At 40.1% G+C, this 22,943-nt stretch overlaps 5 protein-coding genes across 7 annotated transcripts; 4 read left to right on the forward strand and 1 right to left on the reverse strand.

Annotated features, from left to right (window-relative positions):
* Positions 1-1,714: 1,714 nt before the first annotated feature.
* On the reverse strand, positions 1,715-5,938 carry LOC141016099 (elongin-B-like). Its single transcript, XM_073490355.1, has 4 exons — positions 5,852-5,938; positions 4,635-4,769; positions 4,280-4,388; positions 1,715-2,776 (listed from the first exon to the last, which is right to left on the reverse strand). Exons 1-4 carry the CDS (start codon positions 5,852-5,854, stop codon positions 2,664-2,666), a joined length of 360 nt encoding a protein of 119 aa, XP_073346456.1. The 5' UTR covers positions 5,855-5,938; the 3' UTR covers positions 1,715-2,663.
* A 76-nt stretch (positions 5,939-6,014) lies between these two features.
* Positions 6,015-9,985, forward strand: pkmyt1 (protein kinase, membrane associated tyrosine/threonine 1). Its single transcript, XM_073489831.1, has 8 exons — positions 6,015-6,112; positions 6,918-7,331; positions 7,577-7,814; positions 7,921-8,200; positions 8,305-8,411; positions 8,495-8,667; positions 8,805-9,025; positions 9,216-9,985. Exons 2-8 carry the CDS (start codon positions 6,960-6,962, stop codon positions 9,583-9,585), a joined length of 1,761 nt encoding a protein of 586 aa, XP_073345932.1. The 5' UTR covers positions 6,015-6,112; positions 6,918-6,959; the 3' UTR covers positions 9,586-9,985.
* A 735-nt stretch (positions 9,986-10,720) lies between these two features.
* Positions 10,721-12,642, forward strand: LOC141016031 (uncharacterized). The gene is made up of 3 exons (XM_073490272.1): positions 10,721-10,922; positions 11,215-11,420; positions 11,507-12,642. The coding sequence occupies exons 2-3, from the start codon at positions 11,225-11,227 to the stop codon at positions 12,310-12,312; spliced, it is 1,002 nt and encodes a 333-aa protein (XP_073346373.1). The 5' UTR covers positions 10,721-10,922; positions 11,215-11,224; the 3' UTR covers positions 12,313-12,642.
* Positions 12,643-13,292: 650 nt separating this feature from the next.
* On the forward strand, positions 13,293-16,129 carry LOC141016030 (uncharacterized). The gene is made up of 3 exons (XM_073490271.1): positions 13,293-13,519; positions 14,072-14,262; positions 14,380-16,129. The coding sequence occupies exons 2-3, from the start codon at positions 14,073-14,075 to the stop codon at positions 15,318-15,320; spliced, it is 1,131 nt and encodes a 376-aa protein (XP_073346372.1). The 5' UTR covers positions 13,293-13,519; position 14,072; the 3' UTR covers positions 15,321-16,129.
* Positions 16,130-17,861: 1,732 nt separating this feature from the next.
* LOC141015080 (sesquipedalian-2-like) lies at positions 17,862-22,037 on the forward strand. 3 transcript variants are annotated; one of them, XM_073488989.1, is made up of 4 exons: positions 17,862-17,949; positions 18,347-18,457; positions 19,770-20,073; positions 21,398-22,037. In XM_073488989.1, exons 2-4 carry the CDS (start codon positions 18,377-18,379, stop codon positions 21,829-21,831), a joined length of 819 nt encoding a protein of 272 aa, XP_073345090.1. In that variant the 5' UTR covers positions 17,862-17,949; positions 18,347-18,376; the 3' UTR covers positions 21,832-22,037. The 3 variants fall into 3 exon arrangements, with proteins under 3 accessions (XP_073345090.1, XP_073345091.1, XP_073345092.1); XM_073488990.1 differs by having other exon boundaries at positions 17,937-18,182; XM_073488991.1 differs by lacking the exon at positions 17,862-17,949 and adding an exon at positions 18,113-18,131.
* Positions 22,038-22,943: the final 906 nt, after the last annotated feature.

The following is a 22,943-nucleotide window of genomic DNA, read 5'->3' on the forward strand; positions in this document are numbered from 1 at the left end:
GGAGAATCGATTAACCGGCGTGACCTTCACAGTAAACACAAGACAAGGATGAAAGTGACCTCCCTCCATTTTTATGTTTTAAAGAGGAGGCTGTAAAGAGACCATGTGGATGTCTTTACCATGGAAACTGTTACACTAACTTTTTAAAAATATTACTTTTTTTTTTCTAAATCCAATAAACTTTCTGATTTAATGAAGCTTGGAGAAAAAAAACCTGTAGATTTAGTTATTTTAATTTATTTAACTGTACTATTATACATTTCTTTACAGAAATAATTAATTTCCATTCCATGGTAAGATTAAAGGATAGGTTCACTGTTTTTTTCAAGTGTCTTAAAGGGTAACTTCACCAATTTTTTACATTAAAGTGTGTTTACAGGTCTTGGAGAGCACTACTGCATCTGCGTCTGAATAAAGTAGTATAAGGACACGGATCTACATAGCGTGAAGTGCTGGCTGTGCACTCAGGAGCGCTGAGATGAAGCGTTGACAGAGAAAAAAACGCTGCACATGCTTCTTGTCTCTAATAACAATATCTTGAGAACCGCCGCTGTATGATCGACACAGCCCCTTTGCAGTTTACTATCTGTTTGTTTTTTATTTGACATCCAGACATCAGAGCAAGGAGGATGAGGGTGCATGACATGATAAGTAGGCGACAAAAAACAGTGAATATTATCGCCTAGGCCAGGGAAAGAAAAAGACCAACAGTGACGTCATCTGCGCCGTTCGCGCTCGGAGCACCGGCACAAAAAAGGCAGAGCTCTTGGAAAAAAAGATGCCTTTTCTCTGGGCGGCCGCCTCGAGTAGACGCCCGCTCCTCATTGAGAAAAATGACATTGGTGCTCAGAAAAAAACGCTATGTGTACACGGGCCCTAAAGTCTTTTGTGGTGCTGTGGAGTGGCTAAATTGCATTGTGGGTAATGTAGGCACCAGGTTTTGAAATAAAACAGCAATGCGTGAAATAAGAAAGGCGATCCCTGTTTCTGATGCATCAGTTTTAATCATTTATTTTTCAACTGTCCATTCCTGACCAGTGAACTGCTTTTCAAAAGCTGGTGCCTACATTACCCACAATGCAACTTTGCCACAGTGCTACATCACTGGAAGCAATTTACCAGATTTATACTACTTTTTTCACATATGCAGTAGTACTCCCCAAGACCTGTAATCACTCAGTATCCGGGGTTTTCTGTATGTCAGTTAGTTTGAGGAAACTTGTTGAAACTTCAACTAGTAAAATGCACCTTGTAAGCAAATTATGAATCATTTTAACAGTCGACCAGATTACACAATGATGCAGGACGAAGTACTCTCTGTTTTTCATTCATAAACAAACTGACCTTAAAAGGACAACACAACTTCATACTGTTTCACTTTGTTTATATTTGGCGGACCCTGCCACCTTTCTAGCTTCAAATGGTGTTCTGGGGACCTTATTTTCCTGAGAACAGCTTGTTTATTCGGTTCAAATATTATTACATTGTATTATTACATCATTAATATTATAAATATTAAAATTCTCAGTTTGAAACTAAATAGGGCCCCTTTAAGTTTTGGTTTAACTGTGAGTACTGACTCAATGTCACACTGTATTGGGACCTCAAATATAACAGGGCCATAAATGCCTAACTTAACACTCAATGTTTCAATTCTATAATCTTCATTAAATGTTGACACAAACACGTTTCAAATAAAAGTCAGCCAGCAGTGTAAAAAACAAAACAGGAAAAACGTTTAATTAAGCAAGCTCACAGTTACAGGCTATGTTTGTGTGATTAGGGGGAAGGTGCCACATTGATGTTGGTGACATGTGGTGGTGTATGCATTTTCAAAAAAAACTTAAGTTGTAACAACAGAAAACTCTCCTGCTGTGTGTACAGTATGCCACAGACAGAATGTCCTTTGACCAGAAATACGTCCCTCTGTTGTCAAAGAGGTAACTGCCTTTGGTCTCTCAGTGCATGAAACATACAGCAAAAGAACTGACAAGTGAAACATACTGAGAAAACAATATGACAAAAAAAAAAAAAAAAAACTAACTAAAAATAATTATTATAAAGACTTTCTTTCCTGGTATGAAATCAGATCAGACATGTACAACACAACTGGGAGAATCACACCAAGGAAACTTATCAGCTGAAGGTTTTTCTGTTTCTGTGAAAATAAAGCTTTTGTTTTTTTTTTAACTTATTCATGCAGTTTGCCGATTCAGACACTGGACTCCTTACCTACGCGTGTTACTTCTAGAGCACTGTGACACACAACTACGTCTTCACCTTTTCCAAAATATTAATGATAATAATTATAATAACTCACACACACGCATGTACACAATCATACTCTCCAAACCAACTTCTTCACCCAGAAAGTTAGAGCCAGTCGGTGCTTAAGAGCAAAGTCAAGGAGCGGAACTGCATGTGATGTGGAAATCATAGAGTTAAAAAAACAAACAAAAAAAACAACTTGTGAAGCAAATTTGGGAGGGATGTTGGGATGATAGCATGAAGGGAACATGGATAGGCTCGGTTACCTATAATGTCCCAATCCATCAATTTAAATTATATTACATATCCTCCACCCCGTTACTTCTCCGCTGCAGTTAATCCACACACACCCAACTCCCATCCTTCTCGCCGTTGCTCGTTTCCTCTCCCCGTCATCACTGCACGGCCTGTTCGTTGGCAGTGCTACCAGAGTCCTGAGGCTTCATCACATCGGGGAGTTCCGGGGGGCTAGAGAAGGCCTCGACGTGCAGCTGTTCGAACATCTCGTCTGGAGGGCAGAGGAGACGGGGACACATTAGCTCTGTTGTGACAGGGTGGAGTTGCATGTGGCTACATCAGCCGTGTCACAAAGCTGCTGCAGTGAACGCAGGCTGCTGCAAGTCTTTCTAGGCTGATTTACCAAAGAGTGAAAATAAGAGCCACTCTGGTTATTGTGCTTTGTAAAGATGCAAAAGGAATCCCTGCAACAGTTTGTCCTATTCAAACCTAATTTCAAGAGATTTTTCATGGTCGCGTCAAATTTCAAATGGAACATATTCTTACTCACTTGTGTTGTCTTGTGCCTTGTAAACTCATGGACGGTACAGGCAAAATAGCTAGGACTTCAGGCTACACGCAAGATTTTGCAGCAATGTTCTTAAGTCATACAGGGACAGATCCAACACATACAGTGACACCAATTTGTCGAGTTTTTGTGATGCAATTTCAGTATAACACACAATGCCTATTTACCAGAATAAAGGCTTTGTTCAGGCTTTAGATCCGATAACTGTAAATCAGTGAATAGTTAAAAGCTGCAGTGTGTAGGATTTGGGGGGATCTTTTGCCAGAAATAGAATTTGATATTCACAATTATGTTTTCATTAGTGTTTAATTACCTCAAACTAAGAACCGTTGAGTTTTCACTACTAAAACAAGCTCTTTATATCTACAGAGGGAGCGGATCCTCTTCTACGGGGTCTGCCATATTTCTACAGTAGCCCAGAATGGACAAACCGAACACTGGCTCTCGAGAGGACATTGTGTTAAAAGTGGCCACCGTCAGTGAGGGTGAAATGAGGGTTTAGTTGTTAGCAAACTGCAACCTCACCGCTAGATGCCACTAAATCCTTCACACTGGATCTTTAGCAGTCAATACATGCAAAATTAAGTATGTTTTAATTTTAATACATCAACAAACAAGCTTAGTTGAGGTGTAACAGTGACAAAATAGGTAAATGAATCCCAATAAATATGTTTGTGATGCTACTATCAAGCGATTAGAAACAAGAAACTCATAAGGTTTCAATTATGTTCTTAAGCAGTCTATTAACTGTTAACATGTTTCTTTAATGTGCTTATAAATGTCTTATAATCTTACATTAAACTGTTTATTATGCCATTATTAACACACATATATAATTAATTAATCATTATCTCATTAAGACTTATGAAGGCATTATTAGCTATTAACTACAGGAAAAAAGTCATTTAGTTGCACTACCAACAACTGTCTTGATTTCAATCACTAAAGCACTCCACTAAAGGCAGAGATGGGTTTGATATAGTAGGTAATAATCACAGAGCATTATCTACTGACATCCATCCTGACACAGCCTCCAGTTACAGTCCTTGAGGGCATACATGACATTGCAGAAAAAAGTTGAAAGGAAGCAGAGAGACAGGATATACTTGTTGCCCAGAAAATCTCCCTAATATGAGGGAAAAGGCAGAACATCCCTGTTTCTTGGAGAGTCACAGATAATAAATAATACACATTGACTGAACATACCATTTATGCGGAAGGCTAGACCAACTGTAGCTGGGGCTTGAGGTCTGGCAGTCTGGTTGGTGAATCCACAGTCACCAAGAGTTTTGCTGTCCTCTAGCAACTGGTCATCCTGTGGAGCAAAAGTTGAACATGTCAAAGAATCCCCTAATTATGGCCTCAAATTGCATGAACTTGATTTACTGAATATCAAGACAATTCTAGAGAATATGATAGTCACACCAGGGAAAAGACAAGTTACATGCCAACATCGTCAAAAGGAAGCTCAAATAAATTTCAGCATGTATTCAATCTGGCCAGAATTGTGATTATCAGTTGTGTGGTCAGGTGTCACTGGCATACTTGGCTCTAAACTCACTTTATAGAGCCTCTGGTCTTCAGGCGTTCTCTTAAGAATTCCTTCAACAATGCGCTTGAGCTCGTAAACAGTGGTGGACTCCTTGGCATCTGTGAAGATTGTGGTCTTGTGACGCCGAATCATTAAGAACACGTCCTGAAGGAAAGTGAAAAAGAAAACTGTATCAAAAGGCAACTGGATCCGTTGTTTGAAGATGAGAGCTTGATGTTGGTTCTAAAAAAACACTACTCTCAATTTAGAAGGGGTTCAAGCAGGATATCTAAATCTGGCTCAGGCAATTAAAAGCCAGGTTTAGTGCTACAACTATCGATCATTTTCATTGTTGATTAATCTGGCAATTATTTTCTCAATGAAGCAATTAGTTGTTTGTCATAAATTGTGAAAAATGTGATCAGTGTTTCCCATAGCCCAAAATGACATCTGCAAATGTCTTGTCTCTATCTGTCATAGAGGATTACAGAAACCAGAAAATATTTCACATTTAAGAAGCTGGAATCTGAGAAATTGGACTTTGTTTCTTTGAAAAAAATCTCAAACTTATTAATCTATTATGAAAATAGTAGCTCTAACCAGGTTAAGTGGCAATTACCCCTCTTTATTTGTCAAGATATCTCAGTAGGACAGACTGTCCACCTGTCAAATGTTAATAACACCTTACTAACTAACCAGGGTTGTTAGTGAAGCCTTGTAGGGAATTTTAAGTTTTTAGTTGGTTGTTTTGTTGATGTGTCAGGCATTTCTTTCTGGATATAGCACAATTAACACTACTAGCATTTCATTGATTGATCAGCTGGTAATAAACAGTAAGAGGTAGTAAGCAATAGTACATTTGAGCTAACGTGAAATTAGCCAACACCAAACAGCCTTCATAGTTAGGAGTCAAAATTGGGCCTGTCAGTTACATTAATAGACATTGTATGTCGAACACTTCATCTGGTCTAAACAGCCGAACTGGGTTAGTTGGCTAACGTTACATCACTTCCAAGGTTAGCAAAGCAACGATAAGTTAGCTCACTAGCTACACCTCTCGTTACAGCTATAGTTAGCAAACTTAGCGTTAGCTGGCTAGCAAACAGAAACTGAAATAAACGCTATCACACCCGACAGTGTCGTTTGTCATTATAGCGTTAATATTTTTTAACAACTCACTGAACGTTAATCCACTGCTTCTATCTAGGTACCAATCTCAGAAACGATAATAACAATAGTGAAGTTACCATTTCAAGTGGTTAGCTAGCTAGCCAGTTGCGCCAGCCCTGTGTTGTGCAGCAAAACCCCAGACTGCACCGCTTGCGGATATTGCGCAATTCGGATAAGCCGTCAGTATTCACAGAGCGCCGCTACGCAACACTACGTAATGATTTCAGAATTTGGCGCGAGGTAGTTTCATGCTTGAAGGGCGTGCGCGCAGTTTTATTTTGGTACAGCGAGTATCTTTACCGCACTTTAGCGAAGACTACCTTTAAAACTGGACTATGGTACGTGATAACGTTACTTTATTCTCCTTTATCTTACTCTGAGCTGTCAGTTTGTACGTTATTTGAACGTAAGTTAGCTAGCTAGCTCGGTTGTGTTGTTGTGTTGTTGACTGGGTCCGCCCTTACTTAACGTTAATGTTAGCTACAGTCTGTTTCTTTGGAGGTGACATGTGTCAGTGACTACAGATAATCAATAATGCTTCCCTGCTGCTTGGAATAATGTTAACGTTAGCCGTGGAGAATTCAGCAAAGTAGTTTGCCGACATAAATGTTAATTGAGGGCTGTCGTTATCAAACTTTTACAGTGTTTACTCGGTTAAACTAGCTACGTTACATTCAGCAGGCCCGTTCTAGCTTTTAGCTCATAACGCTACTGGCTAAGACCTGTTATACGAATGAGCTGATTATCAATAGATCAAGGGGATTGCACGTTATCGATACTGAAATCAGATAACCTGTCAAGCAGGATTTTCAGGATGTCAGATTTCGCTATTGGTGACAAATGAGTGTGACCCAACCTCATTTTACTAATTTGACTAACACAGATATTTTTTTTGTCCCTGAACAGATGTTTGTATTCTCTATTGGCAGGTCTAATTTTATTGCAGATTTAAATGTGTACGTTTTATTTTTAAATATAAAGCCTTTGTTTGGTTCTGATGAGGTTAGATCAGCAGAGTTCTGTGCATCAGGGGGGAAAGGTACATTGAATGGGCACGAGCAGTGCAAAAATGGCACTGGTACATTCACATTAACTGTCAGCCAAGATGGCTAATGTTTAAAAGCTTTATTTTGAATGTTTCAGCTCCCATTCTTCAAACAAAGGACCTGAAAAAGTCCCTACGCAATGTCCGTGGCAGTGGAAACCACCTCTTCCAGGGTGTCTCTCCCTCTTCCGACCCACTTCGCCCATGCCGAGCGGTCCTTCTCCCTCAAAAAGCGGCGTCTCCCTTTTTCCTCGTCATCCACGTCCAACTCGTCCTACTCTTCCCCTGCACGGCTCTCACATTATCTGCCCCCGCTGCCACCATCCAAAGGATGTCCTTCTGTGAACATGTTCCCACAGCATCAGTCCCCCTGGACACCTCTGTGTTGTTCCCTCAGCAAGTCTCCCCCTCCGAGTTCTGTATATGATCCCAGCAAACAGCAGACCTATTTCAATCAGTGCTTTACTAATCTGGGCCTGCTGGGAAGAGGATCCTTCGGAGAGGTATACAAGGTGAGCAAGACAAAAATTTGTATTTATCTGTTTTTATGATATTATATATTACCTACCTTCCATCTCTTGTGTTTCTATTAAAAACATCTTCAATCCTTGAACATCTGTACTGTGGTTTTGTAATGAGGGAGCTCACGATACAAATTTAGATATCTGTGGAAGCTATATTTTTTCACTTTGACCCAGATTATCATTTCGAGATTGTGAAAAAGAAGACGGGACCTTGGCATTTCTGTATTTTTTAGGTACAAAACAATGTGGACGGCCGCCAGTATGCAGTGAAGCGCTCTGCTCATCGCTTCCGGGGCAAAAGTGAGAGGAACCGCTGTGTGAGGGAAGCTAGAAACCACGAGCGCCTGTCTCCGCACCCCCACATCTTGCATTTTGTGGCAGCCTGGGAGGAGTGTGGCCGACTGTACATCCAGACAGAGCTGTGTAGCACCAGCTTGCTGCTCCATGCTGAGAACCAGCCTCCTGGCCCAGGTCTGCCTATTTAATCTTCTTCAGATGTTGTATTAGATGTATTGCACTGAATATAATGTACGTTCTTCTTGCTAACTTGGCTTTCATTCGACACATTTCAATCCAGGTGAGCCTGCAGCATGGGCCTACCTGTGTGACCTCCTCTCAGCACTGCAACACCTGCACTCTCATGGTTTTGTGCATCTGGACCTCAAGCCCGCTAATGTCCTCATGACTGACTCTGGGCGTCTCAAACTGGGAGACTTTGGGTTGCTTTTTGAACTAAAACAGAAGAGTTCAGAGCCTGCAGAGGGGAGAGTGAAAGACGATGTCCAGGAGGGAGATCCCAGATACATGGCCCCTGAGCTGCTCCGTGGGGAGTATGGACCAGCTGCAGATGTTTTCAGGTACAAATAACCATCAATGAGGTTATTGAATGATATTCTAAAATATGTAACTGATTGATCGGATTTAAAATAGTGTATACATCTGGTTGAATTCCTTCATTTAGTTTGGGTGTTACTATTCTGGAGCTTGCCTGTAATATTGAGGTTCCAAATGGTGGAGAGGGCTGGCAGCAGCTCAGACAAGGCTGCCCCCCGTCAGAGTTTACCAGCGGTAAGTCTTTTAAGTTCTCATCAAGTATCTCATCATCTTCATTCAAAGACTAATGCTTTCATTATTTCTATCTATGTTTGCAGACCTGTCGACTGAGCTTCAGACAGTACTGCGGATGATGCTGGCCCCAGAGCCATCACAGAGGCCGACCGTCTCTGAGCTTCTGGCCCTCCCTTATGTTTGGAAACACAGGTGGAAAAGGCGGATCTATCTGATGGTCACTGAGGCTGCGCTGAGACTGGCCTCTGTCTGTCAGGTAATGTGTCTGATAAACCCTTTAACTGCAGCAGCCTTTACTATGTCAGGAAGCCAAGTAAAGTTCAAAATGTAATGCAAACCCGAATCAAAAAAGTGTATTTTTTCCCAACCTATGTTTGTCGTCTTTTCTCGTAGGTGGTGCTGTGCTTTGGGTGTAGACTCTTGTCTGCCCTTCACTTTCCCTTTCTGCCTCATTGGACCAAGCCGGTGCCCTGCACTCCTCCAAAGGACAGCTGGGACAAGGATTTAACCCTGCCACTCAGTGCCATGCATTGTGACTCAGGGAGCCCAGAGGAGGATGCCGTGTTTCTGCTGGATCCAGCAGACCCAGAACTTTCCCCCACCTTCTCACACAGGTAGAGAATCATTGTGTCAATGGGATCGTGTTCTTGAATAGCTTGTTGTCCTCAGTCTTTAGTCTGTATACACAAAGGAGAATTTATATAAGTAATGTAACTGATTCATAACTTGATTTTATCACATCGTCATGAGCCAATTTTCTTATTCCTGTCAAATTCCCCGTTTATCTTTTCCTTTCCACCACAGGGTCAAATCCAGACTGTCTGTAGAAAGCACATCCACTCCTCTGCCGGGTTCACAGATGCACAATCGTCGAAGTCCTTGCCACACACCCACTCTCTCAAATCTGGGTGAGTGGTCCTCCTGTAACTTAGCTCTGACCCCCTCCAGCATCCACTCAAATGGTTCCTGCCGCACACTGACACCCAATGCCAGCCCCATACACGCAGAGCTTCATACAGATATAAATGAAAACTCCACGCACAGCCGATGCTCTTCATCTGCCAGATCCTCGCAGCGACGTGGACGCATCTGGGTCCAAACTGAGGAGCCTTTACCCCGACCCAACTTTGAACCAAAGAACCTGCTGAGTCTGTTTGAGGAAACAACTCCATGAGTAAAGGACTGCCATTTAACTTTCAGGGGAAAGGTTTTTTTTACTTTAAAATGTGAGGTGAAGGGGACTTTATGTATGAATGTACCAAGTTCACTACTTAGTTTGTATGAACTGCTTTTGCCATTTTGTAACAGTCCTGCTGTAGCTTCTTGTATTTGAAAAAAAAGATTTAGGGGAAATGTTTGAATATGTAAACTGACCTTTTGAAGCACTTTTTATGTTTGTGTAAGTGCAATCAGTTGCTGAAATGACAAGTCATGACGTGTTGTTACATAAGTTATCATTAGCTTGGTGTGCTCTGAGTTGTTTACCTCATGAGTTACAAGGGATAATTAAGACAAGAAGGGAAACAGAACCTGGACTTGTGGAATATGTTTTAAGTAAAAGGAACTTCTAAATGTAAAAATGTGTGTGACTGAAGTGCTTTTCAAGCTTCATGCGAGTGAGATTGGCTGTTTTCCCCATCAGTGACTGGACAATGACCGGTCCATTGATGGAGAAGTAATCTTTAAAAAACTCATCAAATACGTTTGTTCAAGATATAAACCAGAAAACACACGTGTCATGCGATCTCTCTCAACAACAACAACGGAGGAGGAGGAAAAGAGAGAGATCGCATGACACGTGTGTTGATATATTTTTCCATATCTTTGAGCCTTAGTAGATTCTTAAAAGACTAAAGTTAATTGTGGACTCTTTCTCCATTATTTCTTAGAATAAAGATCAATTACATTTACTTTTACAAGGATATAGAACAGCCCTTGATTTGTTTGTCTTAAGACCTCCTATAACAGGTACAAAAGAACACATAAAGATGAAAAGACAAAGAAAAGGAGCGAAAACAACATTTTTAACACTAAAGTTTGACGTGAACAGAGGGACAAACGTCTATATAAATACTTTTATGACAGTACAAGCTGTTACAGTTTTAATTAGGCTACTTTCTGTTTCTGAGAATGCCTCTCTTACATAGTCTCTGGCAGGATGGTTTTTATGAATGAGTTTTAAACAACTTTATTGGATATAAAGCGCTGTTCTCGTGCTCACCAGTAGGTGGCAGCAGCGCACCTCACGCCGGATGCCAGCCGCCTTTAAAACCCAGGAAGAGGACGGTGACGCGGGTGGCACACAAAACCATCCACTGCATCTGTCCGGTTATTTGTCAGCCAGACCATTTCCTGTCGTTTATCTTCTGTTTATGACAAATGGATCCTGCCTGTCATGTTGTTAGATAGGAATTGGTGACGTAAGTGTTGTGATATCTGCACAAGTGTTTACACCTGGATCGCGTTCAGATAATCTGGGATTCACGTGAACAGGATCACAATAGTTTGAAGGTATGCTGCTTTTCCTTTGATTAATGAATTGGAAATAGAAATAGCCTGTCATGATACTGCTGAGGAGCCTGTCATTGTTATGGTGACATAGTGTTTTTATTTTTACTAATTTCTTCCATGCAGTTGTGTTAATATTATGACATGGTAATCTGTATTTTTGCAGGTTTAAGCATTTTAATAAATCATCTAATAGTGGTGAAGATTTGTAAATGTAAACTCAACTCGTCACACTGGCTCAAAGCATGTTTCTCCATGCAAAGATCAATGAAACACAACAGATTATCCCCCACAGTTATCAGTCCATGAAGATGTCCAAATTTGAGCGTCTGAATGCCCGAGTGGAGAAGCTGCTGTCTAAAGCTGTGCAGGAGGTTCTGGAGGTGGTGAAGGAGACCGTGTCGGAGTACCAGGAGAAAACTGCAAGAACCCAGAGGGAGAACCAGAGTCTGAAGAGGAGGCTGCAGGTGCTCCAGGAGAAGTTACAATCGGAAAGCAATGGTATAAAAAAAAAAAACACTACTCATTTTTCCCCCCAGAGATTGTTTGACAAAAATATTGACTGTCTTTTTTTTGTGCTTTGTCAGGATTTGTGTCCCCTGCAGCCCTGCAAGAGCTGGAAGAGGACATTGAACTCACCCCCTCTGATAAGGGCATGGCAGTAACTTGTCCCTCATATTCGTTTGAAGAGCTTGACTGTGAAGCAACCATCACACCATTAGCCACCCCCTGTCTCTCCCCTGGAGCCACGACAGGACCACATTTAGGTGGCAATAACTTGAACAATCCAAGAACTCTTAAAACAGAGACAGATAACGAACTCTCAGAACCAGTTTCAAACCACGTAGATGCTGTCACTGCATTCACAATCCCCGAAAATGATCATGAAATGAAAGTGGAGCCAACATCAGATGAAGACGCCATGCACACCGCAAACTATTTCTATGATAATGCTGGTGCTGCATCCTCACATAGACTAGAACATTCCCAAACCAATCCAGGACTCTACAATGAGTCAGGGCTTGTCTTCAATCTGGACCACAATGGCACAGGAGAGCCTTTATCTCAAAGATTCAACAATACAAACACCACTCAAACAAACACAAAAGCAGGAGCTTCAAGAACGTCCCAGAGAAATTGCCGGAAACACTACTGCTGCTCTCTCTGTGGACGCACTTTCAGACACGCAGGTGACTACAAGAAGCACAACCGGGTGCACACAGGGGAGAAACCGTACTGCTGCTCCGTGTGTGGGAAGAGGTTCAGTCAGTCGGGCTACCTGACGGTGCACCTGCGCTACCACACGGGAGAGAAGCCGTTTGGCTGCAGTCACTGTGGCAAAAGTTTTAGTCACTCGAGTAACATGAAGAAACACCAGCAGACTCATCTGTGAGGCTGCTGATGTGTCCAGATGTTTCCATCCATATCATGTTAAGGGTTGGATAGTGGACAAAGCTGCCTGTTTGTAGGCTACAAAGAGTTGTTTATGTGGAGGTCAGCTGAGCACATTGCAATTGGAAAAGTAATGGTGCCTTTTAAAAAAAAATTGAGCTTGTTCAATCGCACGTGTCATCTTTCACGATTTATTAATTACCTCTGTTCCTGCCATACTGTTGTTGTCAAATGTATAGACATTTATTCACTGTGTTACTTGTTGTGCAGGTTCTTGCATGGACCTCAACATTCATTCCCAAATCAAATAAATGTATTTGGCACTTCTGTATTTTGTATATTTGAGTGTTCTATGTTGCCAATGCGCTTCTGCAGCCATCCGACACAATCTGAATCAGATTGAAAACAGAACCAGGAGCCTGCTGTATATGGTAATAATAACGTTATTTATTTTAGATAGCACCTTTCATGCAAAGATGCCGCCCAAGGTGCTTGACAAAGGCAGGATAAAAGAATAAACAATAATAAAAAAGATATAAAACAATAGTAATGTAGAAATAACGTTAGGTTTAAACAAGCAGCAATTGTATTAAATGAGAGAAAAGAAACCAGACATACAAACGAATAAGGTGGGGGGGAAATAATTTATGAATAATAAAATAAAATAATAGGAAAAGAATAATAATGACGATATAATAGTGTTGACATAATACACTAAAAGAATACAATTGATGCAGTTACTCCACAATACAAGCCAAAATAAAAATGTAATGCCACATGCTGATACAATCAAATCAGTTGTAGCAGAATAATTCATTAGGAGGTAATAATTGCTTGTGGTCACGTGTCAAATAAATAAAGAATCGTTGCTATTAGACAGTGGTGTGCAAATTAACAAGTACTTTACCGTGGGGGGCTTTTATTTTGAAAAGCCGCATCAAAGAGGACGTGATTCAGGTTCTGCTTCCGGGTGTTGCGAGTTGTTATGTCGCCTTCTGATTCGTGTTTTGGATTTGTGTTTCCATATTTAATTTTTTTATTTCCCACAAGTTAAATGGTCAGAAATTGAATTAAAAGCGAGCGTCTTGCTGACACAGTGACCGCACGGCGAGTTTGTCGGAAGTTTAACGGGGAACGATAACGTACGGAGTCAGCTGATGTAGCTAACGCTAGCTATCCACGTTACATCCGCTAACTTCAGCTCGCAGGTACAGGAGTTTTAAACGCTGTTAGCCAGGGGGACTGACTGTATCTTAACTGTTCACTAAACACGTGTTTGAGATAATGTTTGCTTTGAAATTAGAATCAAATAAACCTCGAACTGATATCAATACGTGATGTTGAACATGATATTAACATGCTGTGGAGATTGTGTCTGTAATATACTGAACATTTTACCCCATTGCAAGTACAGTGGTAAAAATACCCAGGGATATCCTTGTGTGAGTGAGGATGACTAACAGTAAAATATTAAACCGAACTATTTGTAATGGGATCACGACAAGTTACATGTTTATATTGGATGTCTTCCCATTTTCCATCACACCTGTACAGGTAGTGAGTACTTTAAAATAAGGAACAGCTGCCAAAGTGTCCTAAAGTCTGTTGATGAGTGGACATATATCACACAACTGAGTTTATTTGTGCAATTGTTTCTGTAAACCGCAGGGTTGTGACTCATTTCCTATTACTGATTGTGCAATAACAGTTGTATGCATAGTCCACAGCCATTTCGCACCCTATGTGACACTTTGTTTCAGGATGTCTAAGCTTGAGCGTTTGAATGCTCGTGTAGCCAAGCTACTGACTGGGGCGGTGCAGGAGGTTCTGGAGGTGGTGAAGGAGACGGTATCTGAGTACCAGGAGAAAACTGCCAGAACACAGAGAGAGAACGAGAGTCTGAGGAGAAGACTGCAGGAGCTCCAGGACAAGATGACAATAGACAGCATAGGTGGGTAACAAGGTTTTCTTGGGGCATCTATCATTATAGATGTTAGTTTCCTACAGTGTGAAGTTATTTGTGAATTGCTGTGTGAGAGTATAACACTTTTAATTTTTAATTTCACAGCTGTTGAGCCTGTGAGTAGTCTATTTCCTGAAGAACAAGAAGACACACAGAACGAAGAACAGGATTTGGGGCTTGCTTTGATGCAGAAGTCAGAACTCCATCTCACTGAGCAAAATCTGATAAACAGCCACAAACCTGACCATGATGTGAAGCACGAATCGAAACAACAGGAAAGCTACAGTAACACTGAATCACAAGCTGAGCGCAACTCGGTACAAACAACTCAACACAGCAAATCACAACCAGAGGAGGTGCAGCACGTTATTGAGGAGCCAATGCCAGCTCACAAATCACACAGTGCAGTTAGGGACATTAGTGCTGTCTCAGCCAATAATGCATGCACCTCTCACTCTAGCACCTTACGTGGCGTAAACTTGGCTGTTATCAAACGAGAGCCAGAACCAACAGACTGCATAGCATCAGATCCGCCATGTCTTCAAGAACAATACAGCGGATGTGTGGATTTAAGCTGCAACTCTTCTCGTTATAACTCTGCGGAGACCCACAGGCAACAAGTTAGTGGCGAACCTTGCGGACTTGTCTTTGTCCACTCGAATCACAACATACCAAGGAGGCATGGATTTGCAAAAACCAACAGGACTGCGTTCGATGGGAGAAAAATAAGAACCGAGCACTTCAGGAGAGATGAGTCACACTCATGCGTTGTGTGTGGAAAGACGTTCAGCAGGGTCGGGAACTTGAGAATCCACCAACGTTGTCATACAGGAGAGAAGCCGTATGGCTGTGTACAGTGTGGGAGGCGTTTCAGTCAGGCAGGGGACCTGAAAAAACACAAGAGGGTCCACACAGGGGAGAAACCGTACTACTGCAACCAGTGTGGCAAGAGCTTCAGTCGGGGGGAAAATCTGAAAAGACACCAGAAGATCCACATCGGAGAGATTTTACAGTTACAGCAAGTGTGGAGGGAGCAGCAGCAGTGATTGTTATACTGGACTCACTGCAGATCATCTGTGAAAGACAATTTTTGGTCTGTGCCCTTAAGAAGTAGTTGCACTCATTGTTGCCAAGAGTTACTTGCTGTTCTGGTATGTAGTCAGTCGTGTGCTACTTATGCTCGTCTTTCTGTTTCTCTGATCATGATGGAACAGGGCTGAAGAAGATAACTGCTTAACCAAAGAGGCTAAAGCTTTACAGATAGAGACGCACTGATAAAAAGGCTTTTTCTTTGTCACCTACACTGACATGATATTATCTGCCATACTGTTGGAGGTACAAACAAACACGACAGAAGGTGCCTTTTTGAGAGTGCAAAGAAGATATTGTGTGGATATTTATCTCTATATTTGCAGTACATATGTGGATCTATGTGGGTCATCTGATTTAATTTATGTGCTCAGGCCAAGTGCTCTAGCACACTATAAACAAAAGTTGAAACTTTGTGGACTGAAGAATTGTCTGCACAGATTACTATATGCCGCAGCTTTTCTTCTCAGGCACATTTTCATGGCTCGGGTATTAAAAACAAAGTGAGTGATAACCTGAATGATCCCAATCTCAACGCTGATGAACTCTCTGTTTGCACTTCCAACAGCATGGTGGATTGGTCACCACCCTGAAATACCCATTTGTGTGTTCTTAAGAATAGTATCACTGTCTGATTTAATATTTGTCTAATATAATTTTATTTACAAGTACAAAAGAAATATGTGGAAATACGCATCAAAGATTTATTTGAAAAGGTGATTTCCATTGTTTTGGTAGATTAGATGTCCTGTCAGCATTGCAACATCTTCCTGACTTTTCTGTTTCACTTGTCAGTGTATCCTGAGGTCAGGTGTTCTCCACCTAACATCAACCTGAGTAGAGGTCTAATCAGACAGAATAAGTGAAAACACCTGTACAGGTGTTTTAAGATGAATGACCTCCAGTTGTTGAATTCATGTGAATAAGTCAGACATTAAAGGAGTGAATCTTTTAGACTTTTGCTTTTAACAAAGGCCATATCCGTGCATCTCTCAGCTAGAATTGATTCTGGATTAAACTGATTCATATCCAGTGGGCTAAAGAGCAGGTTTAAAAAATATAAGATGACACATTTTATAGTTTAATAAGTCTTTTGGTGATGTACACAATGAATTGTCTGATGTTAAGTAAGTAAATGCTAAAGACAATGATGAAAACCTGAAAAGCATGATTGTCATTAAAGTTGCCTGATTTTCCAGACTGATTAAAGCTTGCTGTATGCTGAATGTATTTATTGCAAATGTATTTAGTTATTTAGGATTTTAAAAAGGAAAAGTTTGCACAGCAAAAATCAATAAATTTATTACCCATACAAATGTCTCAGTGAGTGACGTTTCAATCGAACTGTTCATCAGAGGACTCGTTAATGATCACTTAAAGGCTCATATATTGTCACATATTGACTGCCAACTCTGGTAGAGTGCATCAAGAGTCAACATTTATGCTTACACTGTATTTTTCTACTTCTACTACTTGCTACTTTGTCTTTGTGCTGCTGCAACACTTGAATTTCCTCTGTGGGGATCATTAAAGGATTATCTTATCTTATATATTTTGAAAGATACAACATGTCGGCACAATATAAACTAAGATCATAAAACTTGATTTTGAAACAGAAACAAGATCACATTAACTTCCAAGTAGGTCTTCATATGCAATTAATTTCCCCTGGTATTTTAATGCATAACAAACAAATGTACAATAATAAATAATACAAATATATCAAAAATACAGGAAATATATCTGTTTCTCCATTAACCTCCATTAGATTTTGAGTTTGTGCAAAAGTGTTGTTTTTACTGGCTGCATTACAAGTGATGTAATTTTTTTTTAACTTACCACACTGTTCTTCTTGTTCTGATACTTGTCGTTATATCCACATTACTGACTATCAAAAACCTAATTGTGTTAATATTTGAAGTGTTAAGTATCAGTAGTCATTATTGTTACAATATCAATATTGAGGTTCTGGTCAAAAATATTGTTTCATTCTATCATTTATGAAGTGCTTTAGAGGATATTTCAAAATATCAAGATATAAAGGCCTAATGTGTATTGCAATTAAGCCTAAAATGATCACAATGTTATTCCCAAGAATAATCCAGAAATCTGTTAATATCATATGCATTAAATCAGATGTGAAGACTTTACGTTTATGTCATTGGTGCAGGATGAGTCCCCTCCATGTGGCAAGGAATTACCTAATAATACATTAGTTGTACTTTAGTGGTGCAATTTTAAATTTGTCATTGATTAACAAAACTGATTGATGTTGGCACAGTACCAGCACTCGTGGGGGCCACAGTTGTCCACCTTGCTGGACAGGTAATGCAGAATTGCTGTTAATTAGGTAGTTAAAATACACATATAATTATTGTTGGAACACTTCACCTATTTAAACAGTAGGTTTTAACAGTACACCAGTTCCTGTATTGCTTCAGAGCCTCTTGCTGCAGTTGTTACACTTTCAGTTCAGTGTGTGTTGTTGACGTGGAGCTGCCCTCCTCACCTTGGCTACCAGGAAGTGATTGACACACACACACACACCCACCGAGGAAACTGAAACACGTTACACACTTCGGAAAGGTGAGTAAACAAGAAGCATGTGGAAGTGAGAAAAACTGTGTGACCTCGCTGTTTCTCAAGTTTGGGTAGTTAGTAATAGAAACCGAAATTCACGAGTGAGTTATTTTCATCGTACGGGAAGTCGGATGGTGAGAAACTGCCGCCGCCTGAAAAAAAAACCATCTGGCGAGATATTAATGGCGGTCAGTCTGGCAGGTTTCCAACAACATTTTAACGATGTTTAACCCGTGAAGGTACTTGGCTGTTTTAAAAAGTCTTAAAATCGGCATTTTCATGAATACGGAAGTCGAGTAGGCTCATTTGGCCGACCTGTTAATATTAGTGCTCAGTAAACAAACATGCTGAGTAATAAATGAGGAAGAAGGGTGCATTATTTTTGGTGTCGTCTGTGTTGCAGGCTCTCTCATGAGCAGCCTGCGATGTTGAAATGAAGCTTGATGAAAAAGTTGTGAGCCATTATGAATCCTCCAACTCTCCAGTAGACAAAGAAGGCTACCTGTTCAAGAAGGTAAGACACAGCTCTGTCCAAATCCATGAGGAAGTCGACAGGATGCTTTTTCTTCTTTCCATCACTTTACAGAAGTAGTATGTGGTTTTTAAAAACATACCCAACAGTCACCACTTTGCCTATAACCTCTGAAACATTAACTTCACAATATAAACTTTATATAATAAAGTTACACTGTAAAAAATTAAGATGAAAGACCAGTGTTGTGAAAAATTACCCAAATGTCATCATCAAGTTATCATGTTAAAATAGTAAATAAAGTTACCCCTACAGATAGTACTTGAGTAAAAGTTATATGAAGTACCGGCTATTGAGTATCTAAAGTAATTTTCTGGCAATAAACGTACTTAAAGGGGCAATACGTAATACTTTAATACGTAAGAATTGTGTTAAAAACATTCAGAAATTCACAAAAATCATCAGCAGAATGTGAAACAAAAAAGAGTTTTGACTTTATAACATGTATTTATTGTGTTGCAGAGAAGTTAGCATGCTAGCCCTCACACCAACACACACCTGGTCCCCGAGTTCCCAATCTGGACCGCTAGCTGCGGTTTTGAGCTAATTAGCTAACGGCAGATACAGTTAGAGGCAGTTAGCGTTTATTCTGGTGATATGCTGCCCTTTATTTGCTTTGAGCATGAATTCGACAGGTGGCCGATTCTTAAATATTTCCCCTTTAAGTGTCATAGGTACACATAAAAATAAATTATACATATATGTGTGTATATATCTATATCTATCTATCTATCTATCTATCTATCTATATATATATATATATATATATATATATATATATATATATGTTTATAGATGTATGTATGAATTGTACACTATGGGTTTATCGGCTCCGGTATTCATCATTTTTCTGATTATTAAATTCAATTGCAGATAAAATAAATACGTTTTAAAATGCACTACTTTGGTTCTGATGCAGCATGAAATCTGCAAAGTACCTGGTAACTAAGGTTAATAAATAAATGTAGTGGAGAAAATGGTAAAATGTTTGCCTCCAAAATGTAGTAAGTGGAAGTACATCAAAATTGTACTGAAGTACAGCACTTGAGTAAATATACTGAGTTACATTCCTTCACAGAATAAATGGCTTGAATATTACTGCTGAACTTGATGTAATATTTTGAATCTCAAAGCTCATAGAAACCTTTATAAAGGACATTACTTCCTTTTTGGTGCTGGATTTAGTAATTTCATAAAAACACATTATTTCACCAAGCAGGTTGTGTAATGAATTGAGTAAATGATCTATTTGTAACTGAGTCAGTAAACCACAGATGGCACAATCGTCCCACAGGGTGAGATAAAGACTTCCTATCAGAAGCGCTGGTGCATGCTGAAGGGGAACCTCCTCTTCTACAAGGAACGGCCGACCGACCGAGACCTGACAGGAGTGATTGTTCTGGAGGGCTGCACCGTCCAGCTGTGCGAGTCCGAAGAGCAGTTCGCCTTCTCGTTGGTGTGGAGCGACCCGGGACTGCGGACGTACAAGTTTGCTGCCGAGGACCAGGCCAGTCAGGAGAGCTGGATCAAAGCCCTGCTGTCAGCCAATCACAGCTACCTGGCCCTGCTAGTGATGGACCTGGAGAAGAAGTACAGAGGTGAGAGGCTGGAAGGCTGAGGGTGTTTGTTTATCTGTGGGTGAAAGAGAGCCGCCTTTGTTCTGGAGAGCAGCTGTGTGAATCACTGCTTACAGACGCCGTGTACATCGTGGTACATGGTATGCAGACTGTATAACCTCGTAACATCTCTCAGACACATTCATGTAAACACAATAAGTCAATTTGTAATGATCTAAATATGTCGACTTTTTCAAAGAGGGGTTCAAATTCCTCCTGTTTTAGGGCAGGAATCAAACAGGCAGCAGTCTCATTAAACTCCATGAAAATGATCAGTTGTTGACACTTCTTGAAACAGTCTGTTCTCTAGCTCAACCTGACTTTCTATGTTTGGAAAGAGACATTTGAGACATGGTAAAGCAAAAGTGTTGCTGGTCATAGTATAAGTATTTACGTGCCATATTGTATCGTTCCCAATGATATCGATAAAATGAGGTAATGCTGTCATACTGTTGAAGTGAAAATAAAATTGCTCGCAGCTCCACGGCGGAGGAGTTTGATATCAAATAGGGGAGCAGTCTCAGTAGTGTGGGAATGCTTTGGTTACAAGAGAACAACAAACAACTTTATTTCACCATCTCAAGCAGAAGCACCCGGGTGATTAAGTGGAGAGCTCATATAAGCGTGTGGGAAGCGTCACAGTTTGGCCATATTTATCCTCTGATTTTGCAACTTTGCTAGAAAATAAAAAGGTTACTCTAAAATACAAACAAAAATGGTAAAACATTTCTGTCCCATTATTGAGCAATAGATTTAAAACATAGGGGCTGTTTTGTAATGCTCTCATGGGCCAGACCTGGCCAGGTAGTTTGAGTGTTTAACACTTAAAGGTGCAATATGTAAGAACTTTAGTTGAAAACATTGAAAAGTTATCAACAGAATGTGAAGGAATAACAGTTTCGACGCTATGACTTCTATGTATTGTGTTGCAAAGCATGTTCAGCATGCTAACCAGCTAGCCCATCCTGGTCCAGATGTCGAGCACAAAGCTTTGGCAGCAGTTAGCGGTCACTCTGATGATAAGCTGTTTTGAATTCGAGGTGGTCAATTCTTACATATTGCACCTTTAATTATTGCGTAACAATACAGTTAATTGTTTTGCATCTTTAAAAAGTAAAATGAATAATTAATAAGACATTCGCAGTGCTCTACAGCCTGGATGGCTGTTGTTCATGTGGCATAGTGGGTCGTGGTGTCCTTAAGCAAAACATTGCACCACAGCAACAGCACTGAGAAATGAGTTCAGTGTAATGTCTCTGTTAACATACCAACTGTTTGGTTATTTCTGCATTTCTCTGTTCCTCAGATGCATTAGCTGAGTTCCCCAGTGAACCAGCCAAGCCTTTCGTCATGCCAAATTTCACAGCAGAAGCGGGATTTCCTGCAGCCTCCTGTTTGAGCGCACAAACTTCAATGCTCTCTTCATTTCCAGCACCAGGTGTGGGAGCAGGATCCACATTGACCTCCAGTCCGACGCTTCTAGCTCCGACCGTTTCATCCAAAACAGCCAGTAAAAGATCACCCAAACTGTGGCCCAAGAGGAGTGCAAATGTGATGCCTGTTAACACTCCTGCTCCGCCTCTGGGGGAGTGGTCAGGGTTGTGTTTCAGCACCCAGGAGGATTTTAGTAAATTACATGACGATTTTGGAAAAGAGGTGAAGGAACTGATTGCTGATTGGTCAAAGAGGGGACGAGGTGATGATGTTGTTCAGGAAGAAAACTTAATAGATTTTGGTTGATAAATGTGGAATATACACAATGTCTAAATCATAATTCCAGTAACTGTGGTGGTATTGAAAAGCTATTATGTAAATAAGAATTACAACAATTATTGTGAAGATATATTTCAAATATTTGTATGTGTTTTGTTTTCAAGAGGTAACTGTTTCTTTTTTACTTGATATGCCATAGTCAATAAATGATCTATGATCTCCTGCTCTATTAATCTCTGCTCCTCATTACAGTGAAGGGATTTCTTTATGTGAGGTTTTATACAAAAGGTCACATGTAACACTTTTCAAAGGTTAAAAGGCAGCGACAGCAACAGTTAGTGTGACATCTTCCTCACTGATCTTTATCTACTCTGTCGTCCAGTCGAGCTACATGGATGCTATTGGTAAAATTAGCGATGATACCAAGTCAAGTTCTTTGTTCCATGATTGCAGAAATTAAAATTTGAGTAATAATTAAAAAACAAATAGTTACATGAAATTAAATACTTTACTTAGTTTAGAAGTGAAAACAAAGGCTTGTGTCATATATGTCTAGTTACCAGAAGGTAATCCACAAACCGGAATCAAGAATCTTTATGGTATGAAAAGTTTTGATAAGGTTTCTGATTGTTGCTTATTTCATCATGAATATTTAATATTATTGAGACAAACATGACTTTTGTAAATCTGTTTTGGTGGATTAATGCTGCATATTGTCATAAAAAACTACAGTTACAACATACTAATAAACATTCTAATAAATTAACTGATAAAATCATATTTCATCACAGTGTTTTGTTTAGGGGGAAAATTGACATTGATTGATTTTTTTTATTTTATTTTTTTTAAATGTAGCCTTCATTAACCAGGCAAGACATCAAGACAAGGGATGGCCTGGCAAGTGCCAGAAGACACCTGCCTGGGGGAATGACGGGGATGGGAAAACCAAAAATTTGGACATACAAAAACCACCAAGAATAACTAATCAGATGAAACGGGATGGAGATTGCCGTGCTTTTCTACAAACATTTATCCATCGAAAGAAGCTAAAGTTCCTGATTGTTAATTGTCCAAACATAAAAAGCTGAAGGAGAAATAAAATAGTGGGCAATCTGCAAAATTCTGATTTTAAACAGGAC

The sequence above is a fragment of the Pagrus major genome, chromosome 20 (assembly GCF_040436345.1).
Source record: "Pagrus major chromosome 20, Pma_NU_1.0".
NCBI lineage: Eukaryota > Metazoa > Chordata > Actinopteri > Spariformes > Sparidae > Pagrus > Pagrus major.